The sequence below is a fragment of the Apis cerana genome, linkage group LG2 (genome assembly GCF_029169275.1).
Source record: "Apis cerana isolate GH-2021 linkage group LG2, AcerK_1.0, whole genome shotgun sequence".
NCBI lineage: Eukaryota > Metazoa > Arthropoda > Insecta > Hymenoptera > Apidae > Apis > Apis cerana.
Genome location: NC_083853.1, coordinates 6,655,814 through 6,669,801, shown reverse-complemented (window position 1 = coordinate 6,669,801; position 13,988 = coordinate 6,655,814). Strand labels below are relative to the sequence as shown.

General features: G+C 30.9%; 1 protein-coding gene across 1 annotated transcript in view; it reads left to right on the top strand.

Annotated features, from left to right (window-relative positions):
• Positions 1–13,988, top strand: part of LOC107996870 (uncharacterized) — a 49,772-nt gene that overhangs the window by 22,918 nt on the left and 12,866 nt on the right. The window contains exons 2-4 of the mRNA XM_017055174.3: positions 9,650–9,757; positions 10,258–10,422; positions 12,163–12,260. Coding sequence (XP_016910663.1) covers positions 9,650–9,757; positions 10,258–10,422; positions 12,163–12,260 — 371 coding nt within the window. The remainder of the gene's footprint in view (positions 1–9,649; positions 9,758–10,257; positions 10,423–12,162; positions 12,261–13,988) is intronic.

The window sequence follows — 13,988 nt, the reverse complement described above, 5'->3', positions numbered from 1 at the left end:
TAAATTTGACCGAAAGTGAAATGAAAATTTTACAAATCATGGTCACATTTTTCTCTTTTTGATGAAACGACGATTAATAAGTGTGATAAATTGTACAAGTCGAAATAAGAATGACTCGTGATGAGCGCTTTTGCATTTATCATCAATTAGACACAGTTTACGAGAGGAATTCTAACGAACAGAAGAGGAGATTTGAATATTCATCTTGCTCTTATTAGATGGCCTCGGCTAAGGTATTGTGTTAACAGTGAAAGTTGCATTGCTGTGGCTAATTTTTGCCACGATCATCGTTACTGGGTCACCACCCTTTCATTTCGCTCAGATGATCATTAATTAAAAACTGTGTTCGTTGAATTTGTCTTTTTTATTACATATTATCTGTTCAAAAAAGAAAAATTAAATTTGTAGGTTTCAATTCAGGATGACGTTCAAAAAAATTGTTATTACGTATTAATATTTTCTTAGTAAATTGAAATTATTATAAAATGAATAAAATTACACTTTTTGAATCTATATATTTTTATTTGAAAAAGAGGTGTTAAATATTTGACTCGATATATTGTGTATATAACATGGTAGAGACGCTGATAAATGTGACGGAATCTTTCCAGATATATCAAAAGCTTAAAAAAAAAACAATAAAAGTATTAGGTCTGAACATGAACAATTCATCTTTGTGTACAAAGTGTATAAAATATATGCCGCGAAAAAAATGAATATGTTTACCCATGGGAAAAGCTTTTACGTGACTGGCGGTTAAAAGATAACACAGAAAAGACGTATCTTTGTGTGATTAACGCGAACCGTGTATAGAAAAAAAAAAGAATTTATCTTAATTTCTCATAAATTTTTATCATTTCGAATTCTTTAAACAAATATGGAAAAAATGCTTATCCAAACCTTTTATTAATATGATACAAATTTATTCTCTTTTTAATAAAAATTAAAAAATTCTTTTTGACGAAATTTAATCTTCTATTCCTAAACTGATTTCTTTTTTATGCAAAATTTAATCCCTTAAGCGGGGAAAAATTTTCGTTAATCATTCGTTCGTTAAGTTTATTCTTTAACTATTTCTTTTTACAATCTTACAAATAAAGCTTTTTCGAATTTTGTCCAATTAAATTATCAAAATGTCTCCTTACATCTGCATTTAATGAATTTTCTTTTCTAATAAATATTATCTATTACCAATTACCCTCGAAAAGTGCCCCCTCTTAACGATAAAATCTTCTCCCTCAAACCATTTCCGTGCAATCCCGTGACATTCAAACAAAATCATCGATGATTTATTTGGAAAATATCGAAGGAAGGTATTCGATATCTTGGTCGTTATCTCATAGTTGGCGGTCAAAAGCCGTCATACCTCTTGGATGCCTCGAAACGAGCGCGACATTGGAGAAGCGAGGAGAGGAATCATTTTTCTCCGCGTGGGATCGATTCGTGGATACATGGAACGGTCACGGTTCGATAATCGATAGGGGAAGAGAGATGAATCGTCGTGGGACCGATTTTCGCATTAATCGCGTGTCGTGTTGCGAATTTACGCGTTCGCGCGGCGATCCCTCTATTCGAGTCGTTCCCTCGATCGCATAATACCACGCGACCGCGAAAGATCGATCGGGTTTATCCCGATCGGTGTCGTATTATAATAGGATCGCTCGTATATCTCGGCTGGAATCTGTCTCGTGAAAGCGTCGAAAGTATTCTGACTTTTTTTTCTTTTTTCTTCTTCTTCTCCTTCTGTAGATTTCATCGATTTTATCGAATCCGCGAGAACAGATTTGGAAGAAAATGGAATCTCGAGATTTTCTCGATAAACCTGTCGTCGGGAATAATCGAATTTAAACAGAGGAGGCGATATATTTATTTTGGTTAATAATTCAGAAAATTAAAGTAATTGATATTTTTGTTTTGAGAAAAGATAATTGTTACTCAATATCGATTTATTTCGATTTAAAGGCGAATAGAAGCTGATCCGAATTTTTCCAAATTTTTTGAATTCTATTTTGCGGATATTCGACTTTGTATCCGAAAGGAAAATTCTTTCAATAATATAACTTTCGTAAGTTTCGTAATTTAGAATTGAAAATTTATATTTTTTTTTTTAACACTTCGTTTTAATGTATTTTTTTTTTAACACTCGCTTTTAATGTAATTTAAAATTTATTTTATTACATACACAATAATAAAACGCGCGTCAAATCAATTTTAATACTGGAATTACCTGCAGTATCTATTTTACATATAAATGATTATAATTAAAGTGACGTTACAAAAATATAAATAAAGATATGTATCGTAAAATAACATCTCGTTAAAAAAATTACAATACGAATTTTCTATCTTCGAACGTATTAATCTTATTTACGAATCATCTCGTGTTACATTTTTGTAATTAAGAATTGATAAAAATAAGTACAATCGCACGTTCGACTTTTGCCTCATACGCGGAATTCAAAGAGGGAAATTTTTTCGGTAAATGTGGCGTGATGCCGTGACATTATGAATCTTTCTCTCTCTCTTTCGAATGAACGCAATTACCGTGAATGGCGCAACTACGGCCATCGTTAATTGGATTTTTTATTCATTAGACTTGCACGCGGTAAAACATGGCGTCCGGATGCTTCTGTATAAAATGAACAAAACATCGGAATGGCTACTCCGCTCGCCTTAAGGACGAAGGTCAACCACGTTTAGAGCTTTGCCATTGGATTCATTATTAATAGCATCGTTGATGCACCCCGCTACAAATGTGCATTGCGTAATAGGCACGCATGGTCGAGAGTTTATTCGACGGGTGTGTGTATGCGTGCACACGTGTAATTTTGCGCTGGTTTTAATAAACGTAATCTCTGTGTTGATCTCGAGACGTGGGCAACTCTTAAAAATCTTGCCTTTCATACGATGCGTCGAAGCTTGATAGAGATTAGTTTTATAAATATAAGGGGGGAGAAAAAAAATAAACTTGAGGCTTTAAGATCGAATATTCAAGATTTTTCGACTTGAAAAGTTTTGAATAATAATCAAACGATTTCTAAATTTAGCAATTATCGAATCTGCTGCGGGTATTTGAATATCTGAGTTTTCAATTTTTTCGAAGTTGAGAGTGATTTTGAAATATAGGAAAGTAGAAATAGCTGGAAAAAAGTTTACTACGTCATTAACTTGAAGTTATTCATCTTTTACTCCTCCATGAAATTATATTTTACAGAGAAATCAAAGTGTGTGTTCTTTATTAAAAGTATCTGCATAATTTTATTAATTGTGAAAAAGATAGATTTGGTATTTTCAGTATTTATTTGTATAAAAATGAAACGAATACGAGATCCATAAGTCATTGAATCTATTCGATTCAGAATATTCAAAGGATCGATCCAAGTTATGACAAGTATTATATAAATTAAATAAATTTCCTTTAATAGAAATCCAGTATCTATGTTATAAATCGTGGTAATTTCCTTTTGTAATAAAAATATTTTTCTAACATTGTTAATAATATTTCAGATCGAATCGTGATCCTAGCCGGAAAACAATTCGTGTATCATTCGTTTACTTCATAAATATGATAAACATTAATAAACATTCTTGCATAATGTATGGAAGAATCGTATATTATACACTCTAATTTTGTATTTTGAGACTTGATTATTCAACGTTACCAATATTGAAACATTTATATCAGCGAAACGTGAGGATTCGACGTGGCAATTTTCACCAGAATCATGGGTGCGCGCGCTATTGAATTTGTCTATCGGAATAGGTGAAACAAAAAATAGGAGAATAAAAAAAAAAAAGAAAAAAAGAAAAAGAGAAAAAAAGAAAAAGGGAAAAACAACGAAGGCATATGTATATTGAAAGCGTGTTCCGCTATAACATTCGGTTACGGTCAATAAAGCACGTTTATGCGACTACATAAATAAACGGCCATTTTATTTGGCTTTTGCTTTGACGATAAAAATCGCTAGTGGATGGTTGCAATGTTCCCGTGCAAAATAAAACGTTGTTTCACGGATGGAAACTGTAAATTTTATAATATAATAAATCGGATGTTGGAAATTGTAATCTTCTCTGCTATTCTTACAAAATTGAATAATCCTATGACAATCAAAATAAATATGAAGTGTAAATGTCACAAAAGAAAGCAAATCTTCAAATTTCTCGGCAGGAAAGTATACCGATTTTCTTTCGATCGAAGAAGAAAAAGATATGGAAAGGATGGGTTCGATAAATTGGATAAAAAAAATCACGACGAGGAAAAGAATATTTGGTGAAGCACGACAATCAAGAATCAATCAATATAAGATTTATATTTCAGGAATTAAATATTAATTTCGATATTAATCGAAGCAGGATGAATCCTGTCAATTGCATCTATAGATCACCGGCTAATCATGCAACGCTATTTTTAAATACAACGGATGCCCACGAAACGAAACGCTGCCTTTAATTATTTTTCAACGTGATCTCGTGTTCTCGATTTCCTCGTTTTCGCGGTGTTCGAAAACTCGTCAAAAGGGAATTGTTGCGTGGGTTCGCGTTTGTTCTGCAACCGTGCTAATCTAATAATAATAATCGCCTGTTCGCTTTAACGACTCCCTATGCTTTTCCAATCGCCAACCGTTTCTAATCGTCAAACCTCGATTGCCTCGAGAGAATGTCAGAGAAACTTGGCTAGAAATGGACGTCACGCGCCGCTCGTGTCATAATTTCTATTTTTTAATTATCGTTCCTTTGCACGATTGCTGGATTCGGAGCCTGGTGCAAGGAAAGTTGCTATTAACCCTTTCGGGAGTTTTTTTTTTATTACTATTAAATTTAGTGTGATAATTCAAAGAGGAAACAGACATATTCAATTTTCCACAGCTCTGAGCCTAATTTCCATTTATGGAATATAATTAAATTAAAGAAATGGTAGAAAGGCTGAGTTCAAGATATTAGAAAAAAAATTGTAAAAATAATTTTTAGAAGTGTATTATTAATTGAAAATTATGATTAATGATGATTAATATTATATCACATTTCTCGGTAACGGAAATAAATGTTTATGAAATTTAATGGTCAGAAAAATATTCCTTATTTTAGATTATATTAAATTTCATATCTTTCCATATCTTTCTGTATATACTAAATGAAATATATAATTGAACAGATGGAAATATGTTCAGCACATGTTCAAACATTTATTAAAAAAACAACGTTACGTAAATTCGTAATTATTCCACTTTTTGACTTTCTTTAAATAAGATAATAGATAAAAAAAATTGTTATAAAATTGTCATGACAATTTTCAATATGATTTAATGTTCGAACAATATCTCTCGTAAGTATCACGATACATATACATAGAAGGAATCGTATGAAATTTTACAACATAACACGGTGAAATCGGCGAGGTTACAAGTATGTCGGTTCGGAAACGAGGCTCGACAATAGCGTTACAATTAATCGACCCACGGTTTTTGTTCCACGTACGGATGTGGGAATTAAAACGAATTCAACGGCGGAATTGATTTCACGAATACATTTTTATGGGAGATGCTATTGAGAAAATGTATTTATAACTCGTTCGTTAGAAATTCATTCTAAGTAATATATATCGAAAAGACACGAAATAGAAATACGGAATGGGGATAATATTTTAATAATTAATAGTTACATTATATGTTAATTAATATTGAATTGAAAAATAGAGGGATTTATTTTCGTGATTTGTGAGATGTAATGATACGTATTTATATTTATGTGTGTATATGCTAGTCACGGGGCTCATTCTTAATAGATATTTACTCAAGTTGGATTCGTTTGATTCACGAATTAGGAGAGAAATTGGCCGCATCAGTTGATCTCAATGGAGATTCTTTGGAATAAATGAGGTGTTACATTTTAGATTCAAAGGAGAAATGGAATGATAAAATTTGAGAAAGCTGTGTATAAATTATTTAAAAAAATTTCAGTATATATATTCATAAAAGCTACCAGATTAATGGCTCTAAATAAATTAGAAATCGTTGTTCAAAAAGAAAATTTTATAATATCCAGATTATATCACGTGTTAATTAATCTCTCTAAATAAAACTTATTGGGATCTTATCAGAATATCAGATGATTTGCATGTATTTCATATTTAATAGTTATACAAATTGGAAGAATTCGATATCGACGATAACCTCGATCTCTGGAGACTGTAAACGTAGCAAATGACAACTTCCTACTCGTACAACTCGTGATCGACTTCTTACCCCTGGGATTCGATATAGTTTCCATCGAATTGGGATAATCGTAGCGTTTAATTCACGAGAAACTTTCCTTTCGAAGTACGATAAATCGATAATTTTTAATTTTTTCGAAACGATTCTTTGCTTCTTGAAACTTAACGGGATCGTTGAATCCAATATCATTTTAATCTTCCCAAGAAAGTAAATAGCTTATTGTCGGCTTTCAATTTGCGAAGATCGATAAATGACAATCGTTGTCGCGTAGGCTGTTGATTCTTCATCGTCTGATATATCATCTGAGTCATAAATAATCGAATGATTCAAGGGTTATCGAAAATTTATCGTATGGGACACTGTTTGAAATTTCCCGGTGTAAGCAGTATTCGTTTTGGAATTTTATCTTAATTGATATTGTTTGTTGCATCAAAGATCAAATGACGCATAATGATAATGATACACCTGAGTGACATCTCTAATAAAGCCTAGTTACAATGTTGGTTGTAAACGTTGGGATAAAATTTCTAATAGACAGGCCGAAAGCCTGTACAATTCAAACCGTATAATTCACTCGAAGCTTAAAATTGGAAATTAGTTAATGCTCGTACTAAACCTTAAAATCCACTACTGAATAATTGTACATTGTAATAAAACGCAAATAAACTTTTTAAATAAATAATTTCTATATAAAATTCATCAAATCATTATTTTTTATACGTATAATTTAACAGATGTTATTCGAAATTATCAAACGTGATAAATAAATATTTTAATGACACCTTGGATTATTTTATGCTTGAATAATTTTTCAAATCGATGTAGATAATATCAGTTATATAAACACGAATGTCGATATATCATACTTGGTTATGATGTATTTTCTTATTGTTCGGATAAACTATGCAACAATAATCGTAAATCGGTGTAATTATAATGGTAACTAATTTTTTTACAACATAAATTGCATCGTTGCCCTTGAATTTCTTCCTTTACTCAAAAGTGTTAGTTATTTAATAATATAGCATTACACCTCGTTATATATACACAGTTCGTGATTAACAAAATAAAAATTTGTTTCATAACGAAATATATTATAATATAGAACAATGTGTTAACGCAACTATTTTTATAAATTAAACTGAGAGTTTTACTTAAAAATTCTATAAGTGTTTTTAGAGATATAAAAATTATTTTCCCTCAAAGAAGAAATTATTATTAATCAACCGATTATTAATTAATCGATCGAAAAATTGTTTTAAGACGGTGACCGATCGATTGAATGGTCAACTTCTCGAGAACATTGATGCGGAAAGAACATTAATGCGAATGACAAACCGGCGCGTGTTCAACGTTTCTTGCCCCAGTTACTCGATTTTTCACGCGTTGTACGCGAACACACTCGCCGTGATCCACAATGCCGTGACAAATTGCATTTCTGTTCGCGCTCCTTGACGAGTTCGCGATTTTCGAAAGGAATTTAGGCCGCGTCACCGTGTCGAATCATTCCAAACGTTTGCACGAATTCAACCATCGATCCAATTTTTCCTTTTCTTTTCTTTTCGTTTCTTCTTTAATTTATCGATTTAGAATTTCGATCAATTTCTAAATTCCAATCGGAAATTATGATACTTCAGAGGTATTCTTGCGATATTTTTATTTTTTCTTCCCTTGTGAAAAGAATTGGATAATAGCGACAATCGATTTTTATGAGACTTTTTTTTTTTCCCTTTTTGATTTCGCGAAAGAATGGATAAATTGAATATTGTACTCCTCGTTTGGAGTGCATGATCCTTGTTAGAATCTCTACGTGCTTTTATAAAAGGAGAAAAATAAATGTAAAAGTATATGTTTTATATTATTATTATTATTATTTATCAATTTGCTGAAATTAAGATTCATCTGTTGAATTTAATCAATTGGAAAATTAATCAATTAAATTTAATTACTTTTTAATCAATCTTAGATGTGATTATGTACTACATTTATTATACGATACGAATGATTTGTTTAAAATATTTATAAGATTTCTGGACGAAGAGAAAGTTTCCTATCTTTTCTTCTCAAGATTGATGTTACTGTGTCTTGAGAACTGAGACAGAGAATTATTAGTGATCTTCAAGCGATTGTCTATTAACAGAGTCAGCGACTTCAATAATATACAACGCATGAATAGAATAGTATAAAATTAAGGGAAAGCAGATTCCCTATTGTTAGATACATTTTCTATTTAATACTATATAATGCTCGTATATTCATCATTTTAGAAATTGTTTTTTTCAAGCAAATGCTCGTACCAATTTTTGTTCCTTAATATGAGTCCCAATTCGATAAAATAAATTGAATTATTTTATAAATTTATTCTTACTGATATTTATAAGATATCGTACAACGGTTCGTTCAATACTCATAAAAAATCTTCATAAAATATTCAGCAGAGAGGGATTACGACCAACGAATTATCCAATTATTTTCCTCGTTCCATCTGCCTTTTGTCAATTTTTAAAATTCCGACATCGTTCACCCGTTTGCAACCAAGTAATAATACCGCCACGTCTCGTCGCGTGAAATATCGTACGTTTCAAAATTCGCCCACCAACAAATATTGCGATATTTCCTTTTTTTTCCACCTTGTGTGCTGATATAGGCTGTTTAATATGATAAAAAGATTTATCGAGCCGAAAATTTGCTCAATTTCTCGTGTAATACTTGAGATTCTGAATAATGATTTATGATATTTTAGGCCCTCCTCTGTACGACTTAGGAAGAAATCGTTGCGATGTGATTGAGTGATTTTTTTATTTTGATAGAATTCAAGTTTCTTCTATTAGTAATTTCACATATTTCTTTTAAATGGATATTGGTTTGTTATATGAATAACAATGTGTGAATTCTCCTTGATGGAAATTATAATTATTTTTCTTGAAGTTAGAATCTAAATTGTTTTCGTTAAAAATAATTTCGTGTAAATTTCCGGTTCTTTATAAATTTTGTATAAATATCTTTGCGTGTATGTTTTGTACGCGATAAAATAAATTCGAAGGATCAGGGATGCGCGAAAGAGTTCGAGCATCAGAGAATAAGGGGTGGAAAGAAGATATAATACGGTCATCCAAGATCTTAGGGGGATGTGACTGACGCGACCTGGAAATGTTCCTAGGCATTTTGCCTGGTTTGGAAGAAAAAAGTTATACGATAGAAAAGAGAACGCGTGGGTGTTGGTATACATTATATGAAAAACTCGTGCGTGGGATAGTCGTTGGCTGGAATTTAGATTTTCTTTTTTTTTAGGTTTTTTTTTCGTTAACTTAATATAATAGCGCAAGTCATTTTTCTATTGCAAATATGTTTCGATAAGATTATGCTAATATATTTACATCACTGGCGATTATTTGATATTAAAATTCTACAACTTATTATTATATGTTTTATTTCAGCTGGTTCAGCAGCCGAGAAGGGATACTTTGGTCCATGGAGGCAGTGCAAACTTTTATTATACGGTAGAGAAAGATGCGGCCAAGGGGTTTCCAGGTTTCAACCAGTGTGTGAGTTCATTTTAAATTTTATCACGTATGTTCGTGATTAAAATTCTTTCAAAAATAATTAATGCACGTATAACGTTAATTAAAATTCTCTTTCTTCGTTTCTTAAAAGGTTCGTTAAAAAAAAATTATTTAGAACAAAATTTTCAAAGATTAATAGCAACTTCATTGCTAATTATCGTGATTACCATTTTCTGGAAGAATCATTGAAATATTATAAAATCATTAAATCAAGTAAATACTTCGACATTCTTACTTCTTTATCGATTCTTTATTTTATTATAAAAATCCTTCAACAGATCACGGAAGATGATTCACGAATTAATAATTCTTTTTTTTACAATTTCAAAAATATCGTTGAAATATTATGCACAGAAAGAAAAAAAAAAGACCCAAAGATACTTGAGGAAATAACCTTTATCCCAGTAAAAGTTTTTTATCAAAGCAAGAATCGATCGTGTTAATATGACGAGGCAAACGTGAAAGGTTTCCTTCTCTTTTAGTGGCTGTGTGGGTGGCAGGATTAGCTGCTGCGACCGCCTCCGCCCTTTTGGCCATCCTGGTGGGTCTTGCCGTGCTACAACTTGCGATGGCCTCCTCGGCAAAGCGAGTTATTATCTCGTACAGCACCGCTTTGATAGGGAAAGTGGCACTCGCCACTTTGGCCAGTGAGTATTTATCCAAGCTTCGAAATTAATGCCAGTCCTTTTATAAATATCTGAATAATGTATTATCTATCCTTTGTCATTGTATTAGGGGGATTATAGATCAACAGGATGTTGATATATTCGTTAAAGGGATACCTTTAAAGACAATCCTTGATTTAATCATTCCAGAAGCTGAAACATAAATAGAGATATATTGGTTGAAGATCGTCCATTAAGTTAAGTAGAAGTTGAACAAACTTTGCGTTTTGTTTGATCTTTGAAATAAATTATCCAAAGATGTCTTAGCAGTATATTAACTCTCTGTATCTTTAATCCTTTTTGGTTGAAATTCGAATTTTTTAAAATTATTGTTTGTAAGTAATGTTAAGTTACATTAAAAATGGGAATGTAGATTTTACATTTTAGATTTATCCCTTTGATATTTAGATAGATCTAAATTTTTTCTCTTTTCGTTTTATATTTTAGCTCCTTTGAATTATTCAATCTTAAATTTACATAAAATTGAGGATATAAATTAATTCTATCTTAATTCTTTAAGCCTTTAAATTTATCATCCCTTATCAAATATTTTAAATTATTCTAATCTTGAATTTAACACAAAGTTCAATTTCGTACATTTTTAATTGAATAAAATGTAGATGATTCATAATCCATGAATAAAATTTGATTTTCGTTAAAGTGGCACAGAATTAATTTATATCCGTACGATATATAATCGTGATTAACTTGAAATTCTCTTTAATTAACCGTCGATCATTAAATATGTGATAATCGGATTGTTGAACATAAAATTATTTTATATACGTGCATATTATTATAGAAAACTCGTTTAGCCTTTCAATAAAATAATTGATAATTGGAAACTATTGGGAAGAGGATTGTTTGAAAACAAACAAAGCAAATGAATATTATCCATTTATAATATAATATTGGATATGAATAAACGAGGAGAAGGTAATCCAAATGGAACAAAAGTAAATTGTAATAACATTAAAAATATTGAATAATATTTGAAAACATTCGAATGATTTTTGATACTTTAAATACTCTCGAATTAATATAAATATATGTTATTCGATATGAAAATAATTTTAAATAACGATATTGGAAAAAACTGAATAGCAATAAACTATACAATTCGAAGATAAATTAAATTATGAAAATATATTCAACATCCTTCTATCACTTTATTTGATGCAAATAAATTATTTTATTTCCTCCTTTTTTCCCATTAACATATATAATATTAATTCACGCTCAAAAACTTCAACAAAATTACTTGTTAATGTTAGTAGTTGTAAGCTAGGAATCACGTGAGAATTGTTGAGCGTAATTCAGGCGGAGAAGTCGTTTTGCATGAGGACACAGTCGGAAAGTTTTGCAACAGGCCAACCACGGTAGGATTACTAGTCACTTGTCTACTTACTGGCCTACTTACCCTTAGACGAAGAATCGAATATCCGCGGTGGATCTTGTTGCCGTAAAGTGATACGCGCTAAAACTCATAGATCGTGCAGTCGACCGCATTCAATGAATGAATTTCTTACTCTCTCGGGAGAAGCATAGATTATGCAAAATTGAAAAAACACATTTACTATCATTTACGTTTGTTTCTTCAATATTTTTTTCAATTAAGAAGTGGAAAAGAAAATATCTTTTTTCTTTTGATTTAATCAAGTTAAGAGATATCTTATCGTTGTGAAAAAAAAATGTAAAGTATTGAATTTTTGTTGTTTCCAGCTTCGTTGGCGATCGTAGCAGCGAGTCTGTTCGCTTTACAGACCGATGACAGAGCTAGCAGCTTCATTGTCACGAGGGGAGAAGCGTTTTATATGCAGGTAAGCACGTAAATGGTACTTCAAAGTTTCAGTGTAGTCTCAGTGTTTAATCTTTATAACCAGTTTAGAGCGTAAGATCTGTTGAAAAATATGAAGTGTCATAATTGTAAATTTACATGAAAAAAAAAAAATAAATAAATAAAGAAATCTTTCAAGGAAGCATTTACGCTTCTTCCCAATTTATTATTCCAAGTACAAGATAAATACTTTTACGTCGATGCAAGTTCTTCAGGTTTTAAACCAGTATTTTGCTATGAATTTTTTACACTATACACTTTATATTTTCCTTATCAATTTAATCATTTTCGTGTATGTGAATGTGCAGTGTTTCGTTCCAGCTTATTTTTCCAGCAACAATCTCAACCTTCAATCCAGAATATCTCTAATTCACACTTGCTTTTCTATTTCATTACAAATTCTCACCATTTCTCCAGAAAATCGTCTTGATCATATTAGTTAATTTTAATCTCCATTTCTCATTTAAATTCTATCGACCTTTGTAACAAAGTTACAATTCTCGATTTTCCATTGGTCTTCGAATTTCCTTTATTTGAACAGTAAAATAATACACGAAAGAATAGATATTTCATATTATTATCATCATATTATATATTTTATGAAAGCAAAAACTTAATATATTAAAAAATTTTATCTCCATTTAAAGTAAAGAATAAATGGAAAGATATATTTTTATGATTCAATAGTGGAAAGAAATATTTTTTTTATTTATTTTACATATTTATTTTTCCATACAATCATCATCTACTGCAATATATTTCCGTCAACATCCCATTTTCATAATATTATGAATACTCTCCAAATATTACTTCCCAGTATTCACAAAATTAAAATAACCAAAAATGGAAAAAATATTATAAAAATTTCTAATATAATTACTTCAATATGAATCCTTAACAACTTAAAATCAACTCTCATCCGCCCAATTTTTCTCGCCAATTTTCTTAAACTTGTTCATCGAGCCATGATTTCCTTTTTTCAAGATAAACAAATTTATTATTGATCGGTAAAGTACGTTTCTCCAATCGAATAAAATTTTTTCTCGATTAAACGAGAGAAAATAATCGAAATCGTATCTCCACATCGAAACCTGTTGCTCCTCTCTCGCGGAAGTGAAACCGTTTCGCGTTTCATCCGGTTTATCTAACGAGATACTTGGAGTCTTAGTCTTGTATAGGTGAACATGATTTATCGCGACATTTTCCTGACGAAACTACACAAGGCCAGATGTTACACGCAATAGGAAGATTAAACCGGGCTCTTTTCGAACACATGCCACTTCAGACTTGAGGAATACGCGCGATGGAGCTGATCTCTTTTCTCGTAGAAGCCGAATTGAGACACTTGGATACATAAATTCAATTTTCTTTATGTTATAATCTCCTTTTTCTAATATTCAAGTGATTTGCGATAGGATTGAAAAAAAGGATTATCCTGATATTCTTCTAGGATGTGAGAATGTGATGTAATAATAAGGTTAAAAGTAGATCTCCTAAGAACTTTCAAAAGAATCCAAAGATTGGGAAGTTTTTATTGATATGTATATGTATGAAAAAAAAACTATTGAAATATGAAATGGATAATTAAGTTTTTAGGAGAAATTTTACATTCTTTATAACCAAAACTTTATTTTCCCTTAATTTTGGTATTATAAATGTAAAGATTATGCGAGCCATTTTCTTATTTTATTACTTTTAAATGTTGATCATG